Here is a 21,665-nt window from a genome sequence, read left to right as displayed (position 1 = left end):
GTGCTGTCACTACATTAACTTAAAGAACTCGCTGGTTTGCTGCCTCAGTGTCGCGCCCATCTCCTCTCCTACACCACCACAGCAACGTGTCTTGATCTCCCCGGGGCACTCACCAGCTGTCAGTCTCTGTCCGCTGTCAGGCTCATCCCGTTGCAGCTGCCTCAATTTGTTCCACAGCAGAGGCTCCGGGGCACAGGCCTCACCCGCTCTGCCACGCCGCAAGCTCCAAGTGAGCCATGCCGCCACCAGCGTCTTCCCAATCAGTGGTCCGGCTGCAGCCCTGGTCCCCGCCGCAGCTCACCGGCTCCCACTCCTCCTCCTGAGCTTGATGGAAATTGCGTTAGCCGCCATCTTTATTTTCGGCGGGTGCTAGACCGGCACCCGTTGAATTGCTTTCGGAGCCCCTTGAGCTGCCAATCCTAGCACGCCACTGTCAGGATCATACTGAAGGATCGGAGCGGTGGCTCACGCCAGACACATCCTCACAGCATGGACCCTGGCCACGACCCCATCCGTAAATTAGGCATGTGCGTCTGTCTGTCTGGTAGTGATCCATACTATAAGGGCAAGATCGATTGTTCCTGGATTTGCATGGTAATGAAAAAACAAATACCCGTGTTAACAATCGCCAGGACCAGCCCTGATGCTTGTAATATTGTTCTTTTTACAAAAGAGAGACAAGCAACCTGGGTGGACACCTCTGTCCTCAGAGTGAGCTGTTGGAAGATCAGGGGTCAATATAAGGACTGGAGAAGCAGTAGCTAAAAGCATCTCCTGAGTATGCAGCATAAACCAGTGACCAGGAGTTACCACTGGGGAACAATGAGCTAGTAGATAGCATTCCGCAAATCTGACTTCCACATAAAATGCAAATGTACAATTTTTCCCATTATTTATGAACCCTTATGCTTTAAATGTCATATAGATGTGTCCTAATGTTTATTTGCAGATTGTCCAAAACACACAAAAGTGTTTTTTTTGCCATAGCTGGCCTGGGGAGCCATAGGTAGCTCATGGTAGCTGTTGGTTTCAAGCTAACCAGGCTCTGCTAGGCTAGAACCAGGAGCTACATAGCTCCCAGCTCCCCTCAATTTGGATCCCTGGAAGATGGAGCGTCATAGATTGTTAAAAAAAGAACAGTCTAAAATGTTTATAGAAATTCAGGTGATCTTGAAGTTCATAAACTCAAAAAGACCACATCTTTTTCACTTCGCCCACATCAACCACACACATAGATAATCACTTGTCTTGGAAAGGCATCCGGCACTGCCTCGTACCTTCATGAACAGAGCCACAGACGGATTTGTGGGTAGGTGCCGATTTGGAGAGTCTGTTGTCCTGTCCCATGAGTGGAAAGAATCCTCCAGCTATTTAAGATGGCCAGTCCTCGTTGGGCACCAGACTTTGGTGGTATCCTTATTTTTTCACACAATTTATCTGTGCTTTCAATTCTGGCGGCATGTTTCCTAGAGCTCATGTTAGGGAGAATTCTCTGTTAAGGCTAATTTCCCAAACCTAGTGAGTCCCCCAGCAGCTTTGCTGGATTTTTGGTGTTTATTTTTTTTCTCCTAAGAGTGAGAATTTTTTTTCTCCCACTCTTAGATGATTTGAGATATCCTTTGACTTTGTAATGTGTTTTATGGGCTATGGGGTCTTTTACTCCATAGGGCTTCATGTATTTTTGGTAAGTGTGTTACACAGCACCCTCAGTGCAGTAACACAGGGGTGTCATAGTGACCCCCAAACATAGACTCATACCCTGGGACTGACTACTGTCTCCCAGGGCATGTAAAGTCACCATTGACTTTACTAGTCTTAAATTGTGAACAGAACCAGTACAAACCATCATATTGTGGAAGTACTGGTAGGGGTAATTAGATTGCCCCTGGGTCTGTTTTTCGAGGGGGCACTGTGCAGTCCCCCCTCGTCGAGTTTCTGGCTGGTGGCAGTCGTTACCACGCGAAATATTCCACTGGAATATTTCCTATGGGATTTTCCCATTCATTTTAAACGCACCACTTTTTTGGTGCAATGTTAAAGATACCGCCGGGTTATTTATTTAATATTTATTCCCCGGTTGGGGTTTTTTACCAGGACTCGGTTTTAAAATGGCGTTTGTGTTCGCCTCTGTAACTCCAACCCAAGTCGAGCCCTTTGTTCCACCCTTTGGCGGGCTTCTACACAGAAGCCTCCAAAAGTGGTGCCACTCTGTCTGGGTCTACAGGATGTGTGGGAGGGGGGATTAGGCACCCTGGGCTGAGTTGCCTCGGCAACTCAAGATCGCACTCTTGTATGATTGTATGTTTGAGTGACAGCTAGGACTGATCAATGGGGGTTTTCTGCAAAAATAAAAAAGGGCTTTGGGGACTGGAACTTCAGAAGTCGCCACAGGACAAAAGAATCCGAAGAGGGAGAAGCTGAGCCGACCTGCAACGACGACACCACCGGTAGAACCCTGCTGAACCGTCTCACCACTTCCCAACGACAGAGAAAATCTTCATCCCGGAGAGTCTTCTTCCTCTGAACTGGTGGGGATAACCAGTTCGCCCTCTTTTCGCCTTCCCGGATAGTCTTGTCGTCAAATCGCCCGTGCCAAGCACCCCGGCGGCCGGATAGCCACGCTTCACCACTACCGCAAATAAAAGCGTAGTACCTTTTAACCGGCTGGTTTCTTCCCTGGCAGTGCAACGACCTCCAGCTGTCCTCCACGTCGAGATCTTCTCTTCCCCTGGACGAAGCACCAACTTGCACCCGCTGCCAGGAACAACTGCCCCCGCTGGAGCTTTGTCACCATTTCAGGTACTGGGTCCCGCCTGGTCTCCCTTGCAACAGACTGTTCAAGGTGTCCCGTAAATCCTTGACTCTCTATCCTGGGGTGACTTGGGACCTGCCAACTAACTTTTTCTGGACTGATCCAACCCTTTTTGAACTATCTGCAAAGACTTTTTAAAGTACTATTCAACTGTGTGATCTTGGATGCATTCCGCCTTGCTCTCTCCAAGAGTGGGCCTGGCCTATGAACTTTCTTGCTCTAACAGTAGACCCGGCCTTTTTCTGACTTGCTGTGGTTCTTTTAAAAAGTGCTAGTATTGTGCTGTCCTAATTCTACCTTTCCCTCCCTTTTTAACTTACTTATTGGAGTGCCATTTTAGGTTAAGCGCTCACCTCTGTCTGCAAATAAGTAGTGTTCTAACTTAGACTTTTTCAATAAGTAATCAGGGATGTATATTTATTGATAGTGACTGTGTTTGAACTTGCTTGCCATATTAGTGTTAGTGTATTTTACAAGTGTGTTTTTAAATAAATAATTATATACTTTTATACCCAAGCTCTGGTCAGTGTTTGCTTGTGCTATGGTATCTCTGTACCTATTTTGTATACTCTATATACTGTCTAACTCTTCTTGAGAGAAGTCTGGCTGCTCTGCCACAGCTACCAGGTAAATCTGGGTGGTACAGACTGCTACCAATTGGGTTTACTGCCAACACCTGTAGTCCTAAGCCTTTTGCAGTGGTCCCTAAGGGAACTACACAGGTTTCTGCCTAGCAGCTCACAATTGCATATTCTAAGGGTGTGTTTATTATGACATTTTATCATAAAGGTATATCGGTGCTTATTTTTTATATTTAAAATTCAGACCTTTTTATCATGTCCTTTATATTCGTTGCATATATAAGTTGGCTCAGAGTTACTGAAGTAGGTTTAGTACGCAGATATCACAAGTGTACTAAGTGGTACACTTGTATCTGGAGGCGCACCACAAGTGTAAGGGCGAGAAAATGGTGGCTTGGAGGTTGGTAGGTGTCATTGGAGAAAGAGCAGTGGGGTAGAGCAAGGAGGAGAGGAAAATTGAGACTGGTAGAGGAAGATTTAATTGAGGAGAAGTATGAAAAAGGGGGTCACGAGCTAAAGGTAAATAAGTGATGGAGTAGGAAAAAATTATTTGGTAGGAAACCGAGAATATGTGTGGTGTGGTTTCATTCTGTTGCTCAGTAACTTGTGAACAATCATTCATTGTCTCAACTACTTAAAGGCAATTATTTTTGTGCAGCACGACAAACAAGCATTCTCTTGTTTAGTAACCAAATGGACAAGCATGTTTAGCAGTAAATAGTAGCAGGCAGTCAAGCATTCTATAGGCATCCAATAGGTGGGCATGAGCTGTAACTGATAGGCATTGACATGTTTGTGTCTCTTTTGACATCTTTACTGAAGATGTTTATGAGAAAGTGGTTATACTATGCCATTCTCTGTGAATAGTGACTTAAAAAAGGTATAGAATGGTACATAAAATATGATGGCAAGATTCTGTGACAGGTGTTTTGATGCCCATTATATTTTCTGTCACACAATGTATGATAGGTGTCATTTCTCTTTCCCTATAAGAGTGATAATGGGCGATATTTGAGCTGTGTCTTATGAGAGGGTTCTGTTTTGCTCTGTGCGCCAGCAATTGTCTGCAATGCTGCTTGGGCAAATGTTGTGCCGTTTCAATGATAGACCTAACTAAACATTTTGTATTTACGTCTAGTTAATGCTTTAGATGTGTCCCCAAATGTCTTTTCTACTGTGGAGGAATAATACTACTGGGTACTGTGGCAGATTTAAACTTTTGGATTTGATTCCTGAGCTCAGACTGCCACTTCATATTGGAGGAATCCCACTCTGAACGGCAAATGATCTACACGTCATGCCTGCGCCTTATACATTGCTTATCTTACTGTAGCCTTAATACTTTGCCATTACTATTTTATTTTCTGAGTGTGAATTTGAAAAATGGTAATCTGCAGAAACTCTGTAAACTGTAATTTGGTTAATTTGTGTCATTTTTAGGTGGAGGTAAAATCCGGTGAAGAAGATGAAGAGATTTTATTTAAAGAGAGAGCAAAATTGTACAGGTGGGACAGAGATCTTAATCAGTGGAAGGAACGTGGTGTTGGAGAAATAAAGATCCTTTTTCATCAAGAAAAGAAATATTACCGTGTTCTGATGAGAAGAGACCAAGTTCTGAAAGTGTGTGCAAACCATGTCATCGCAAAGTCGATGGACATCCAGCCCCTGAGTACATCAAACAACGCTTTAGTTTGGATGGCTACGGATTATTCTGGTGAGTTAACAGAGTTTGTCTTCCAGTGCTGTCCGTTTCTTACGGGTACTCTCTTCCCAGAGATTCCTATTCTTTGAAATAGATCCAGACCCAGAATGGATCAGTCTTAAAATAGACTCCAGAGGGCTTTGGTTAACTTCTGTTATTCTGTCAAGCTACATTTGCACCATTATGGGCAGAAATTAAATCCCATGTACCTATACGAAGCTGCTTGTGCCCCCCAAATCTTTGATCCTTACGTCTGAATGCTACATGGGTCTTTCCCACAGCTAGCTACTTCTTTATTTTTAGTTTTATACCAGTCATTTCTTAGTAGGTTCCTGCAGAAGAGGTAATCCTGGTAATGTCTGTTCTGCCAAATCTTTTTGGTGTTATTCACAACACAGATGCCTGTTAATCATACAAACTCGTGAGTTCCAATGCCATCCATGATTGCTTTGCAAAAGTGCTGACTTCTCTCAAAATATCCAAAGGTGTGGGAGGCTGGTCTTGATCTTCCCACCATCTGGGCAAGTCTACTTCCTAATATTTATTTATTTGTTGCCATTTATAAAGCGCCTAGCGGCCCTGAGGCATTGTGGCGCTGTTAAGAAGGCTTACTTGGTTACATAAGTGCTTAGTGTAAAGTACATAGTTAAAGTTGGTCAGATAGGTGCAACACAATTGCAGGCCGCACCTCATGTTCAGGGGCTCAAGGCAAAGGATGAAGGTACAACAGGTGCAACATATTATGGTTTGTCAGGTGGGTGCAACACAATACACGCCGCACCTCATGTTAGGGGGGCTAAAGGCAAAGGATGCAGGAGAGAAAATCAGGTGTAACGAATTACAGTCAGACCGGTGGGCGCAGCACATTGTAGGCCACACCTCATGTTACGGGGGCTGAAAGTGAAAGATGCAGGAAGTCAATCAGACATGTTTGTGGTGAGCGTTTCACTTGGGCCTGACCCATGTGGCCGGGCAGCATCAACCAACCAAGGCAAGGACAAATCCAGGAGCAGCTATATGGTGCCTACCCTATGTTGCAGGGCAGTAGCACGCAAGATGAAAAAGTAAATCCAGGGCAAACATAGGGTGCCTACCCCACGTAGCAGGGGCAGCAGCACGCAAGATGCAAAAGTCAATCCAGGGGCAAATATATGGTGCCTACCCCACATAGCAGGGGCAGCAGCCTGCAAGATGCGAAGTCAATCCAGGGCAAATATATGTTACCTACCCCATAGCAGGGGCAGCAGCACGCAAAATGCAAAAGTCAATCCAGGGCAAATATGTGGTGCCTACCCCGCATAGCAGAGGCAGCAGCAGCACACAGATGCATAATAAAACAGATTTTATTGGGTGTAGTTAGGAGGAGAGGGGAGGTAGGGGCCACATTAGCTCAGGCTAATACTTCATGTCCTCCAAACCTGGCTGGCCTCTGTGGATGAACAGGTTTAAGATTGTGTTCTTGAAACATGTCATTCGAGGGGATTGTGTCCTCAGACATATTCCACATCTTTGACAGGTAATTACCACAGCTGTGCTGCTTCGAAAGCTTTTTCGGCGTAGGCGTCCTGCGTCGATTACATCAATACGCTCCCTCGAGGACCTCCTCCGACGGTTGACGTCCCCGGATGTTATAAGTAGGACGCACAACACCTGTAGCCTCAGTTCCGTTTTTTCCACGAATGTGTTTGCTTCGAAATTTCGGCATGCCTCGGTTCTCTCTTGTGAATCGGTTCTTCGAATACTGTTGTGTTAATACGAGAATGTCTTCGTCTTCTGCTACCCCGAAGTCGGGCGTCAAGAAGTGTCGGCATTGCGGTTCCAAGATGTCTCTGATGGACCCACACAACGTCTGCCTTTGGTGCCTACGTGTGAGCCACGCCACGGTGACTGCGACGAATGCCAGTCTTTGACGACAATGGCCTTGCGGGATTGGAAGAAGGAGCTGTCGGCGGGTAGAGTTTCCAAGCCCTGTAAGTCAAAGTCCGCTGGACTTTCCACCAAGGATTCGAGGGGCGACTCTCTGCGTCGGCGTAAGTCCACGGGGTCTCGTTCCAGGTGTGGGTCCCGCCATTCCTCGGCTTCTTCGAGGCATGCACGGAAGCGCCGTCATCGGTCGCCTTCCCTGTCCTCATCTAAGGACTCCGCCAGACGGCGGGTTGCTTGTCCCACCAAGCATTCATCTGCGGAGGAATAGGAAGCCTTCCGTAAGGAGATTTTTGAGTCGCAGGGCACTGTTCCGACCGCGCCTTCGAGAGAAGCCGGCAAGGAACGCTCTAGGGCCACTGCTCGCATGCCTTCGGGCTCGGGTGGTCGGCCCAATCACGGGAACCTTTGAGGTCCCGGTCGGACAAGAAGGATCGCCATTGTGCCTGCTCCAGGACCCGGTCCTCGATGCCATCAAGACAGTTGGAGCCTGTGAGGTCTTCGAAGAAGGCATCGATGCCATCAGCGCCATGTCCGTCGAGGGACTTTCCCGAGGCTCCGTTGAAGCCATCGACGCCGAGGCCGTCGAAGGACACGCTCGGGGCTCCGGCCTCGGAGCCGCTGTCAAAGTCGTTGGCGCCTCGGTCGACGTCGACGCCACTCCCATCGACGCCCTCGAAGCCTTTGGAGGAATTTTTGCCGGATGTACCCCGGGGACCTGTAGAAGCTCCTAGGAAGGCGCTCAGCAAGTCTGTGTGGCCTATTCTCGACCCATACTCTGTTCCTCCTCCCAGGGTGGACTTGTTCCAACCCTTGCAGTACACTTCAGAGGTTGAGGAAGGGTCTGAGGATGAGGTGCCTCCTGAGGTTCCTGATGACTTGTTACCTGGACATAGCCAGCTGGAAGACCTGCGTCAGTCTTTGCACGACGCCAGTGGTCTTGATACCTCCCTGGAGGTTGAGTTTGGCAGGCCTGAGCCTGGTACGCATGCTGAATCTTCGTACAGGCGCCTCATGTCGAGGGTGACGGAGAATCTGGGGTGGCCTGCTCCACCTGTGGATTTTCTGCAGGATGACCTGGCAGATTTCCTTGACCAAGGTCCACCCACTGACCCGGTGTTGCCATTTCACATGGCCGTACAATTTTAATTTGGCCCTTATATAGCGCTACGAACCCTCAGGTATCTGAGCGCTGCTTATTATTACCCACAGTGTGTGGTGCTCATTTATCGACCTCAGAAGCATGAAAGGCTGAGTTTGGCCCCGCCGGGATTCGAACCTGCGTTAGCAGGCTGTGCACGGATGTCAAAGCGAGCTTTCTACTCGCTGTGCCACTTGACCGGGGTGTTGGCGGCTTGGACTGCGCCGGAGAGTCTCCCGGCAGTGAACAAGTCTTTGCCGAAAAAATACCGTCCAGCCAGTGGTGACCCCCGCTACTTGTCCATGCACCCTACTCCGGAGAGTTTGGTGGTGCATGCGGCGTACCCTATGATCCCTCCCGATAGGGACGACAAACGCTTTGATGGTTGGGCGAAGAAGGTATTTTCTTCTGGGGGTATGGCTTTAAAGGCAGCCAACTCTGTTTGTGCCCTTACAAGATTCACGCACACTCTGTGGAATTGTGTGTCGTTGGCGGTGAACATATTCCCGAAGGGGAGGAACGGAATGGTTTTCTTGCCCTCGTTCAGGATGGCAAGGAAGCCATGTGTGAGACCGGTCAGTCGGGTCTGGATTTGGCAGAGTGTGTCAGCCGGTCCATGGCAGCGAGCACCGTGATGGGCAGGTTTGCGTGTTTGCGGAAGTCGGGATTTGCTCCTGGTGTACAGTCCCAGCTTCTCAACATGCCCTTTGATGGTGTCCATCTTTTTGGCAGCAAGGCGGACGAGAGCCTCGAGAGGTTGCAGACCTCCAAAGCTGCAGCAAAGTGCTTGAGCGCTGCAGTGCGTCAACCTCCGCCTTTTTGGCCTAGGGGACAGCAATGAAGGGGAAGCTCCTTTCGATACTACTCTTCCTTTAGTAGATCGAGGGGGGCTGCCAGTCAAAGGGGCCAACGTAGGAGTACCAGAGGTGGAAAACAAGGTACTCAAGGTGCCAAAGCCGCTCGGGCAGTTGCCTCTTTGCCCTCAGGCACTGCCGCAGCCGCTTCCGCTCAGTCATGAGGCCATGTCCCATGGTTCGCCAGTTGGGGGAAGAGTGGCACAGCATCTTGTAGAATGGCGTGCCATTTCTTCAGATGTGTGGGTTCTGGAGATCATAGCCCACGGCTACTGTCTTCCTTTCCGGCAGAGGCCTCACGACAATCCCACCGGGGAAGCTCTCTTTGAAGAATCCGGATCCGCTCCTTGCGCAGGAAATCAAATCCCGGCTGGAGAAAGGCACCATAGAACTGGTGCCTGTAGTGGAGAGGAACAAGGGATGGCATTCCCCATATTTTTTGATCCTGAAAAAAGACGGAGGATTGAGACCCATCAGGAACTTGCGTGGTTTGAACAAGCTCCTCAGGAAGGACAAGTTCAAGATGGTTACTCTTTCTCAAGTCCTCCAGGCCCTTCAACTTCAGGATTGGTTGGTGTCTCTCGACCTCAAGGATGCTTACTTTCATGTGCCAATTCATCCCAAGCACAGGAAGTACCTGAGGTTCGCGGTTGGCGACTCGCATTTTCAGTTTCGGGTCCTGCCTTTCGGATTGACCTCCGCCCAAGGGTCTTCACCAAGCTGAGGGTGGTGGTGGCAGCGTATCTCAGGAAAGGGGGTTTCACGTCTACCCCTACCTGGACGATTGGTTGAACCGGGCGCACTCTCCCGATCAAGCCCTGGATCATCTGTCCGTCACCTGCCGCTCCCTTCACAGGCTGGACTTCTCCCTCAATTTAAAGAAGTCCCATTTGACACCTTCCCAGCGGCTCCAGTACATCGGAGCAGTGCTCGATACATCCCTGGGGCAGTGTTTACCTCCCCAGGTGAGGGCTCATCACATTCTGCAGATGGTGGACAAATTTCAACATGCCCAGAGTCTCTCGGCGTTCGAGTTCTTGAGGTTGCTCAGCCTCATGGTATCCTGCATTTTACTGGTCCCAGAGGCCAGGCTGCGGATGAGATCTCTGCAGTGGGCACTCAAGATGCAGTGGTCGCAGTTCTCCGGCAGGATGTCGGACCCCGTTCAGATTCCGCCCTCGGTCGCCCAGGACCTTCTGTGGTGGGCCGTCGAAGGTAATCTGTTCAAGGGGCCTCCGTTTTGGCAACCGTGGCCGGAGGTGACCATCGTGACGGATGCATCCCTCACGGGTTGGGGAGCTCCTGCCAACGAGCTGACAGTCAGCGGTCGTTGGTCTCTGTCGGAGTCCAGACTCCACATCAATCTGTTAGAGCTGCAGGCTGTCAGGCTAGCCCTGAAGGCTTTTCTGCCGTCTTTACAGGGAAAAATGTCCTGATTATGATAGACAATACACTGGCCATGCACTACCTCAAAAAAAAGTGGGGGGCAAAGCCACCCCCACTGTGCAGGGAGGCGATGCAGCTCTGGTTCTGGGCCATCCAGCAGGAAATTTCGATCTCGGCAGTTCATCTGGCCGGAGACGAAAACGTGGCGGCGGATGCTCTGAGCAGGCAGAGCACGGTCTCTCACGAGTGGGAGCTGGCTCAGGAAGTTCTTTTGGAGATCTTCGCCCTTTGGGGAACCCCACAAGTGGATCTCTTCACCGCCAGTGTCAACCAGAAGTGCAAAAGGCTCTGCTCGCGGGAATTTCCTCCAAGAGGGGCCTTAGGGGACACATTCGTAGTGGAGTGGTCCTTTCCACTGCTGTACACGTTCCCTCCAGTCCCCGTCATTCCGTAGGTGTTGCAGAGGTTCGGTTCCCGGATGATCCTCATTGCTCCGGCATGGGCCAGGAGAGCGTGGTACCCAGACCTTCTAGACATGTCTATCTGCCCTCCACGTCGTCTTCCCTACCAAGACGATCTGCTCTCACGGGATGGGGGTCGAGTTCACCATCCAGAGATCAAGTCTCTCAGCCTTCATGCTTGGTATCTGAAAGGCTGAGATATAAGGATTGGGACCTCCCTGAAGACGTGATGGAGGTGTTGCTTTTGGCAAGAAGGCCCGCAACAAAATCCCTGTACTGTTGCCGTTGGAAGAAGTTCTGCGACTGGTGCAGGGTACAGAATGTGTATCCTTTCCAATGTTTCATTCCTTTGGTTTTGTCTTTTTTGCTTTCTTTAGCCCACAAGGGCCTGCAAGTGGGTTCCATTAAGGGTTACCTGGCGGCGCTGTCTATATTTAAGCGCTCGTCTGAGGAATGTTGTTTTAAAATCCCTTTGATATCTCAGTTTCTAAAAGGGCTAACTCATGTGTTTCCACAGTCACCTTTCCAGGTGCCGGGATAGGATTTGAATTTGGTTCTAAAGTTCCTAATGGGAGCTCCCTTTGAGCCCTTACATTCTTGTCCGTTGAGACTGTTGTCCTTTAAGACTGTATTTTTAGTTGCGGTTACTTCCGCACGCAGAGTGAGTGAGTTGCAGGCACTTTCCGCCAAACCACCCTTGTTACATAAGGACAGGGTTGTGCGGAGGGTACGACCTTCCTTTCTTCCGAAGGTTGTGTCGGAATTCCATCTGAGCCAGAAGGTAATTCTTCCGACATTCTATCCTCCTCCACATCCTGGTAAGGAAGAGGAGAGGCTCCATAGGTTGGATCCTAGGAGAGCTTTGAGTTTCTATCTCTCACGGATGTCCCGGGTCAGAGTGGACGATCAGCTCTTTATTGGTTACGCTGGAAGGCATTTAGGTCAGGCTGTTTCTAAGCAGACCTTGTCTAGATGGATCATTTTGACGATCTCTGAATGTTATCGTTTGGCGGGGAAGGACCCTCCTGTAGGTTTACGGGCCCATTCTACTAGGGCTATGGCTGCCTCCACTGCACTACAGAGGAGTGTTCCGATTCGCGAAGCGGCCACATGGGCCTCTGTCCATACTTTTGTAAAACATTATGCCTTGGACTCTATTCATGGGCAAGATTTGGCCTTTGGCAAGGCAGTCCTCTATTCTGCAATTTGAATGGGCATTCTAAAATTTCTAAATTCTTTTCCCACCTCCTTACGTTGGTACTGCTTTGGGAGTCTGTCAAAGATGTGGAATACGTCAGAGGACACAATCGACTCGAAGAACAAGTTACTTTCTTACCTGGTAACGTTCTTTCGATGGGATGTTCCTCCGACGTATTCCACATCGTACCCTCCCTACCTGCCCCTCTACAGAATTTCTTATGCGATTGCAGCTTCCTTTTCCGCAAGGCTTTCTGTAGTCATTCTGGTAGAAGATTGGTGCCACACGTTCTGGGGGGAAAAACTACAAATGTGGCTACGGGCGTCGCGCGTCCTACTTATAACATCCCGGGACGTCGACCGTCGGAGGAGGTCCTCAGGGAGCGTATTGATGTCATCGACGCAGGACGCATACGCCGAAAAAGTTTCTGAAGCAGCACAGCTATGGTAATTACCTGTCAAAGATGTGGAATACGTCAGAGGAACATCCCATTGAAAGAACGTTACCAGGTAAGAAAGTAACTTGTTCTCCTCATAATGTAAGTCTTTGTCCAGCTCAACAACACCTCAGACCCTGGTCCCGGAGTACGAGAGAGGCTTGATGGATAAGGTGCTACTTCCCATCTCGAAGTTGTTGCTTGACAAGGAACTTCTCTCATACATAAACTCCCCTATAGCGAAGTTAGCATTGCCAGTCTGTACTGGCAGGTTTCTGGAAGAATGGCCCAGGTCTTCACCACCAGCTCCTGCATCAGATGTTATTGTGCAGTATCGACTCGCTAAAATCATGCTCCTTCAGGATCAGTCTTTTTGTCTGTTCTGATAGCAATGCTTAAGTCTACACCAGAGATGATGCAATTGGTTCTCTGTCTACCAAAGCTCAGTGTGCCTAGGATGCCACCCATGGCTTGACTTGCAGGTCCACTCCCTTGTCCAGTTGAATCTGATGCACTTGAACCTACTAATGTCAGTAAGAAACAGGCAATTGTTATTTAAAAAGGGAAGCCGTGATTTAGAGTGTAGTCTCTTGAGTAGGTTCCTATTGAAAGAAAAGTTATGGTCATTCTGGCCCTCTTCCTTTCTTGACTCAGGTGCATATTTTGTAAATACCTCTATCAGGGTCAATCACAGAAGGCATTGGTGATATAAATTCATCATAAATTGAATCAGTTTACCTCACTGTCTTTAGGTCTCACATCAGTCACAAGGATCTTGAGGGAGGTCCTGGCAGGCTGCTCACCTTAGATGAAAAAATGTCCTGTACTGTGTGAGACAGGCAAAGATGTTAGTTTCAAAACATTTATTTACTAAGGTTCCTTGGTTGGTGTAATGCCTAACTGGCCCTAACACTAAAGGATGGTTCCCTTAACTGATGTTTCTAAGGGGCGTCGAAGTCTGAAAAGTCCAATGTAAAAATCCATCTGTCTAAACCTATGCTTGCCCTCACTCTTTGACAAAATGTGTCAGGAAGTCTCTTTAACGAAAAATGCAGTTGTTAAACAAAAAATAGCAAACCAAGGTTGGTTTGAGGTGGTCTTCTCACCAGGTGTAAATTAGTCAGTTTCACAAAAATGAGTTCAGTCAAAACAAGGCTGTTCATAAGACCTTCTCCACAGTTCTTGCAGTAGTCTCAAACACTTTCAATGTCTTAAGTTCCTTGGGATTCCCTTCCCCAAGCTTTAACTCTTCCAAGTTTAAAACGTAACCAAAACAAATATACACAGTTTCTCATCAAGCTTCTCGGGGTTCCCTTCCCTAAGCTTTAACTGAGTTAGCATCAAAAACCAATCAATATTCAACTTTGTCAGGCCTCTCAGGGTTCCCTCCCCAAGGCCTAGGCCCCTTTTCAGTTTCAAACACCAGTTAAATTTGTCAGGATGTATCTTTCCTTTTATATACAGTTCTTTCACACACACTTCACTTGTGGGGTACAATCAGAGTCTTTCGAAACCGCCAGGTTCTTTGCTCCTCCTAGGCGTGACCACTCTGATCTGTAACCCCTCTATTTATTATTTGCTCTTCCTTTCTAAACTTTCACCTTCAGGTGCTTCCTGCACCCCTTCTTGTTCTCCTTTGTTTCCTTCTCATGCACACTTGCATCTTCTTTGCTTTCTTGTGCACACTTGCACCTTTCCTGCTTTCTCGTGCCCAATTCCACTTTCCTTGCTTTCTCGTGCACACTTGCACCTTCTTAATGTCTTTACTTTCCGTCTGCGCAGCTAGCGCCTTTTCCTCTTTGTTGCTTTTCTTCTCTATATCTTGCGCTTTCTGTCTTAGTATATTTCCTTTCCTTTTCCGCTCTTTGCTGCTCTACAAGCTTTCTCTCGCTTTTCCGCTCCGTGCCACTTTACAAGCTTTCGCTTATTCGCTCTGTGCCGCTTTATTAACAGTTTCTTTCTCCGGCTTAGCTCCAGTCAACCGCACGCTCCTGGGTTTCGCTCTCACAGACATGAAGCTCGCCGGGCAGCGTTGCATTCACAAGCTGTCCCTCTGGATACACAGGGTTGAGGTTAGGGTCTCACCACCTGCCCCTCAGATACCCTTGGGACAGGCACATGTCCCAAGGGAACAAGCACTTTTCTGACCACCAACAGCAGGGAGCAGGGTACCTTGCTTTTACTCCTTGGAGACACGGCTCCCTAGCCACTGTGCAGCACCTCACAAACACTGGGCCAGCGTCGTGGCACGCCGTTCTCCTCCAGGCTTCAGGTCCTGCTGCTCTCTGCTCTTTGGCCTCTCTGGTCCAGACAAACTCCCCAGCTCGCTCATTCTTTGAAAAAAGACCACACCATGTATAGTTTTGAAAATAGTCAAGTGGAGTCAGGTGTGAGTGATAATTAGTAAATGCCTGACTCTGCCTGACTCTATCAGTGGGTCAGTTTGAGTTCTTTCTATAGCCGGTTTCACTCACATTCCTCATGTTTTTCTTATGGGAAATCTTCACTACTCCCGGTTGTTTCTTCTTTGTTCCAGTATTGGTTGGAAATAGGGAGAGGGAGGTGGCATGGGTTTGGAAATACCCTATGAAAGCTGAGGGAGAGAGTTTTGAGGTGAAATGGGAAAAGGGGGAAAACCATGTCTCGCCCTGAGGGGTTCTCCTATCAATCCCCTGTGACTCCCCACTCATGTGATCCTTCCTTGCTTGTCTACCCACAGGGTCGGGATTCAAAAGCGATGGCCCTTCCGTGGAGTAGGTGGGAGAACACAACTGACATATAATTATGACTGGCTGCAGAAAAAGTCATTGAAAATTGACTCCCATTACCTTGGAAAGATGAGCATGCTCATAAACTCACTGGGGTTTTCTGTGAACTTCAAGAATTGCTGCCTATTATCAAAGCAGGATCAGGGTCACTGTGCAATTTTATATACTGAGGCTGGGAAGGCTTTCCCTCCCCCCCAGAGTGTGTGAGACACATGCCAAGTGGTGTCTCTTACTGCCATACTGTTGTTCAGGGACACAATTCTGTATCTTTTGAGTTTTTGAAAGCATATTTTATATTGGTTTTCAAACATTTCAGAAGATTATTACAACATCTTCCCATTGAGTGGTGATTATTGAGAATAACCAAGAAACACGTCATTATGTAATTCATTCATGTATGGACACAGGTTATCTCATGTTTGTGAACATAGCTAAAGAATGAGGACCATGTGGCACAAAACATTGGAAACTGAGTGTATAATCTTTTCCTTGGTGAGTATATTCCACTTTCTGGACCACCACAGATCTCTTGGTGGACTCTCTGGTGTTTTCAAAGAATGGGCAATTGTGAGCTTAGCTGCTACTAGGCAGTGAGTTATGAACTAGATACTTAAAGAGTGTGCATTGCCCTCACCTGGGCATCCATTGGCAGCAGTGTAATTTCTGTCTTTAATCATATTAACCACTGCTTTCCAAAACGGACAGACTATCTGGCATTCCCAACAAATGTAGAGCATTCTACCAATTTCCCCTCATTTCCTCCAACAATCGCTGGCAACTCCAGAATACAGGAAGCCTAACTGATCAGGGATCATGTTACCTTCCCTAGCACTCGTTGAGAAGTGACACTATTTTTGATGCAAGTGGAAGAATTGATGGCCTTTTCATAAATCTTTCCTATAAATCTTCCTCCAACACCACCCATGTCCATTTCCCACTTCCCTCAAAAAGCAGGTTTAGCCTTAACTAATTTAGATGGTTAAATCCCATAGGTTCAGCAAACCTGTAGCCCAGAGTTCCCCAGTTTTTATAAAATATAAAACGAGATTATTGGACAGGATCCAGCTCTATTTTTATTATTATACGGGTATTTCAGAACCTCTGTTTCATTTACATTAAATGCAATTTTACATCGGTCAAAGGGAAGCAGCACTTCGAGGGGATTGGGTCCTCCGACATATTCCATATCTATGACAGTAATCACCACAGCTGTGCTGCTTGGGAAAATCTTTCGGCGCCTGCGTCGATGACGTCAATACGCCGCCCTCGAGGACCTCCTCCGACGGCCGACGTCACTGGATGTTATAAGTAGGACGCATAATGCCCATAGCCTCAGTTCCGTTTTTTCCGCAAACGTGTTCGCTTCGGAGATCTCGGCATGCCTCGACTCTTTGGAGTTTCTGTTCTTTTGGTTCTTCGAACCTGTTCGTTTGTGAAGTTTAAGTCTTCAAGATGTCTACCTCTTCTTCCACCCCACGTCCGGGCTTCAAGAAGTGCAGGGACTGCGGGTCCAAGATGTCGGTGACGGACTCGCACGACGCCTCAGGGAGGCCCATGACACGGATGATTGTGTCGACTGCCAGTCGCTTGTCATGAGCACTGCTCCCGAGAAGCCAAGTCAAGCCCAGCATCCCCGGAAGCAGGCTCACGACCCTCGTCCCCGGCTCCAGCAAACCCCTATTGGGGCCCTTTGGACCATGTCCTGGCGCCTCTGGCGCCAGGCTCATAAGGAACCTCAGTCCCGGCGCGAGGGGCGCCGGGCTCATAATTCTTGCAAAGGTGCTTAGGTGGACCTACCTGTAGCAGACCATGCTGCATACTCACCTTTGCAAATGCTGGCAGGATGAAGTCCCCAGCCTTCTGCTGGGAGGAACTATTCCCTGAACTGGGACTACTTTCTTACCTGGGTGGGGCTGGTGCCACTCCTTAGCTCTGGAACACAGGAACTCTTTTACCTGGGCGAGGCTGAGGAAGAAGACACCCAATCACTCCAACACTATTTAAACCACACCCGATTGGGAAAACGTGCTTCGTGTTATTCTGCATCTGCAGCAGGACGCTCACCGAGTCAGCTCCAGCATTCCAGTGACATCCCCAGCTTCAGCTCAGCAACCTGTGGAAGAAAGACACGAGAACTATACTTACCATCCAGGAATCCAGACACCGACAGAACCTGCAAGCAAAAGAAACATAAGGTTAGCAAGTTGCAACACGTTCGCAGCCGCGCTCGCTTACCTGATCCATCTGTGCTTTCATGGATTCCTCGCGGCCTTCTCTTCAGCAGCCTAACGGCACCTGTAAAGACAAAGAACATTGTTAAGTAGTAATCGGGTGAAGGCGGCCGCATTTACTTTTCTTACCTGCTTTTGTGCGCGGATTACGATCTCTTCAACCGCAGCAGCCCGGCACCTGAAAACAAGAAAAGACATTATTTAAGTGCCATTAAAGACTGCAAGAAAGCCTAACACTTACGTGTTTCCCCATGTGCATCCGCGACTGGGAAAACGCCCGCAAGGTCCCGACACCTGCAAATAAGAAAAGAACATTGTTAGAGGTGCTATAATAAGGTCACAGATCATTATACTCACGTACTTTGCACGTGCAACGGCAATGGACGAACAACGCCCGCAACATCTCAAGACCTGAAAACCGAAAACAAGGCACATTATTGAGGTGTCATTGAAATTCCCATACCTACGTACAACCGCACGTGTCGTGCTCTCAGTTACCACGCCCTCAGCATCCAGGCACCTGAAAAAGACAATGCAAAGACTTCATTAAAGGTGCCCATCTCTTCAAGACTATAAACTCTTTATACCTACTGGCATCCGCTCGTGCAGTAACAGCGGCATCACCTTTTGGCATCTCAGCACCTGTGCCACTTCCAAGGCCACAAAAGACCACAGTGACGTAACTGGAACCCACGCACCCCTGCATAAGTCGCAGCATGGAGAGCCCAGCATTTATACGCCTAAGGTGAGAGCTCACCAGGACATTGGACTTTCGGAGAGTTGGCGATTAGTGAGGAGAAAGTCCAGCCAAACGGTCATTAACCTTTTTTTCTTCCGCCTGCAGAAACCTTACCCTGCAAGCCAGGCGGTCAATAAGAGGAAGCCCAGTCCAGAGAGTCATCCGAGCTCTACGCTTCTCAATTGAAGAGACTATAACAGTTCAGCCGGGACCAGCGCCTCCGTGGGAATCAGGTGAGCGTTACAGAACGCGAAGCCCTCCAATAACCTCCTACCCAGGCGCTATGGAAACTTCCGACACTGATCAACTGGCCCCGTTACTAGGGGAATTAAGAGCTGAAGTACATGCTGCCCGCCAGGTGCGAATGCCCTGAGGAGGGAATTGATTGTCCAAAGAACAAACTGATGACCTCGCCAGACAGTTGTTACAAACACAAGCGGGGCAAACCCCTCTACCTAATTCAGGAGGGACCTATACCCCGGCGGCTTCAGCCAATCCTGTTCAAATCAATCTGCCCGGAAATGTGCCTTTGGCTCTGCCCGAACGCTTCTCTGGTGACCCTAAGAGGTTTGCGGTGTTCATAAATCAGTGCCGATTGCACTTTCTTTGTAGACTAGCTGCTTTTCCGACTGATCAGACTAAAGTAGCCTTTGTGCTTTCGTATCTTAGCGGCAGCGCTGCTGATTGGTCGATCCCTCTGGTTACACAGGATGACCCGATTCTTCGCAATTTCCAGGCCTTCCAGGCCAATATGGAAAGACTTTTCGCAAGACATTCCCAGGGGCAGGCCCTGGACAACAAACTCCTTTCCCCACGGCAGGGCAATCAGGATCTTCTGGCTTATATTGCGTCATTTAACAGACTAATCGTAGAAACCAGATGGCCCGAGGACAAGAGGATCACGCTTTTCCACAGGGGTTTGCGTGGCAAACTCAAAGACGTCCTAGCCCAGGTTGTGAATCCCCCTCAAGATTGTTCAGAGTACATTGATTTAGTGGTCCAATTGGATCACAGACTGCAAAACAGAAAGGCAGACCGCTCCAGGTTCGAAACTCGAGTATTCTCTAAGCCACTAACTCACACCAAAGGAGTTGAAGCCGTAGAACCTATGCAAATAGGGGTCGTAAAGGGTCCCCTAACCCAGAAAGAACTCGACAGGAGATGACAATTGCAGCTATGTCTCTATTGTGTAAATTCAGGACATTTACTCCGAGATTGCCCGGTGAAACCTCCGAAGAAGACAGTGGGAGCTTCTGATAAGAATTCCGAAAAGCCCGAGCCGGGAAACGACCTCGCCCGACAAGTGTAGAGGTCCGCTTGCCGAGCGTAAAAACCAGTTCTTTGACCTCGCACTTCATAATGTCAATGGTCCTCATAAATCCAGAACGACCGGATCGTTTGCATGCCTTTAATGCATACATTGATAGCGGAGCGATTGGAAATTATGTAGACCGCGAGATGGCTTCCAGGATGAACCTACCCCTTTGTCCTAAGGTAATTAAAGACGTCATTACCACAGTGGATGGTACGGAAATAGCCTCCGGACCGGTAACCCATACCACCACAGAAGTGACGTTATTAGGCCAAGATGGACATCGGGAGGTAATCGTGTTCGATGTGTTCAAGGCCCCTCAGTTCCAAATAATTCTGGGGATCCCTTGGTTGGAGAACCACAATCCTCAAATTGATTGGTGAGCAAAGACGATACAGTTCCCAGAGTGTGCACCTACTTGTTATCCTCGACCCAGTATTGGCCTAGCGGTAGCAACATCCGAAGGACCGCAATTGCCTCCAGAGTATCAAGAATTCCAAGATGTCTTTCAGAAGGAACAGGCTAATACCCTGCCTCCCCACAGATCTTACGACTGTCAAAAAGACCTGATACCCGGAGCCACTCCCCTTTGTAGTAGAATTTACGCCCTTACCGAGCCAGAAAATCTACATTTGCGACAGTATCTGGACCAGTACCTGGCCAATGGATTTATCCGCCCATCAAAGTCTCCTGCATCCTCGGCTCTGTTCTTCGTACCTAAAAAAGAAGGTGACCTTAGAACCTGTATTGATTATCGTGCCCTGAACCAGATAACGGTAAAGAACAGATACCCCCTACCTCTGATCCCGGAACTCCTTGACCAAGTTAAGAACGCCTGCATTTATACAAAGCTAGATCTCTGGGGAGCCTACCACTTGGTACGGATTAAAGAAGGCGACGAATGGAAGACGGCATTTCGCACGAAGTATGGACTATTTGAATACCAAGTGATCCCCTTCGGACTATGCAATGCACCAGCCGCTTTTCAGTATTTTATGAATGATGTCCTCAGAGTACTCATAGATGTTTGCGTAGTCGTCTACATAGATGACATCCTTGTGTACTCATCTTCAGAAGCAGATCATCGGAAACATGTTAGAGCCGTCCTTGAAAAACTCTGCCAACATAAGCTTTTTGCTAAGCTCGAAAAATGTGTTTTTCACGTCACAGAGGTCGAATTTCTAGGCTTTATTCTGACACCCAAAGGAGTCCACATGGACTCGAGAAAGGTGGACGCTATCATCAAGTGGCCATCACCTACTTCCGTGAAAGGTGTCCAAAGCATGTTAGGTTTCGCCAACTTTTACCGCAGGTTTATTCCAGAGTTTTCACGAGTGGTGCAGCCCATCACCGCCCTCTTAAGAAAAAACAAACGTTTCGAGTGGTCAACAGAAGCAGAACAGGCCTTTCAAGAGCTAAAAGCCAAGTTCACCTCAGCACCCATACTGAAACACCCACGCCCAGACCTCCCTTACATCGTTGAGACCGACGCCTCCAGCTTAGCAATGGGGGCGGTTCTATCACAGAGAGATCCGGAAACTAACCAATTGCACCCCATGGCATTCTGGTCTCGCAGGTTCTCGGCGCCTGAAATTAACTACACCATCACAGATAAAGAGCTTTTAGCAATTAAGTCCGCTTTCAAGGCCTGGCGGCACTATCTCCTTGGAGCCAAACACACTGTCATGGTAATCACCGATCATCGAAATCTACAATACCTGAAAACCGCCAAAGCTCAGTCCTCCAGACAGCTTCGCTGGGCACTTTTTTTTGCCGAATTTGACTTTGTAATTACTTATCGCCCCGGCAACAAAAATGGCAAAGCGGGGATGCCCTTTCCCGGATTGGAATGGGAGATAATATTGTCAATCCTGAACCTGTGCCAATAATTCCAGAACAGAGAAACCTGGGCCTGATTTCTTCACAATCCATCAAAGATATCGAAGCAAAAGTTAAACTACTTGTGACCCCTTCGGACTTACAAAACTGGCAACTGAAGGGAAAGGACTTCATCTTAAAAAAAGACCTGCCTTATTTTCAGGAATGACTATTCCTACCACATGCCGATTTACAAAAACAGGTAATCCCTTGCTACCATGATTCCTTGATGGAGGGCCACCC

At 48.3% G+C, this 21,665-nt stretch overlaps 1 protein-coding gene across 2 annotated transcripts in view; it reads left to right on the top strand.

Moving 5' to 3' along the window:
• Positions 1 to 21,665, top strand: part of LOC138526301 (E3 SUMO-protein ligase RanBP2-like) — a 1,824,256-nt gene that overhangs the window by 1,781,087 nt on the left and 21,504 nt on the right. For both annotated transcript variants that reach the window (XM_069636876.1, XM_069636877.1), the window contains one exon: positions 4,834 to 5,107. In XM_069636876.1, the coding sequence (XP_069492977.1) occupies positions 4,834 to 5,107 (274 nt within the window). The remainder of the gene's footprint in view (positions 1 to 4,833; positions 5,108 to 21,665) is intronic.

The sequence above is a fragment of the Ambystoma mexicanum genome, chromosome 7p (assembly GCF_040938575.1).
Source record: "Ambystoma mexicanum isolate Mex_15411 chromosome 7p, UKY_AmexF1_1, whole genome shotgun sequence".
In the NCBI taxonomy this organism is placed as follows: domain Eukaryota; kingdom Metazoa; phylum Chordata; class Amphibia; order Caudata; family Ambystomatidae; genus Ambystoma; species Ambystoma mexicanum.
This window is presented reverse-complemented; position numbering and strand designations above follow the sequence as displayed.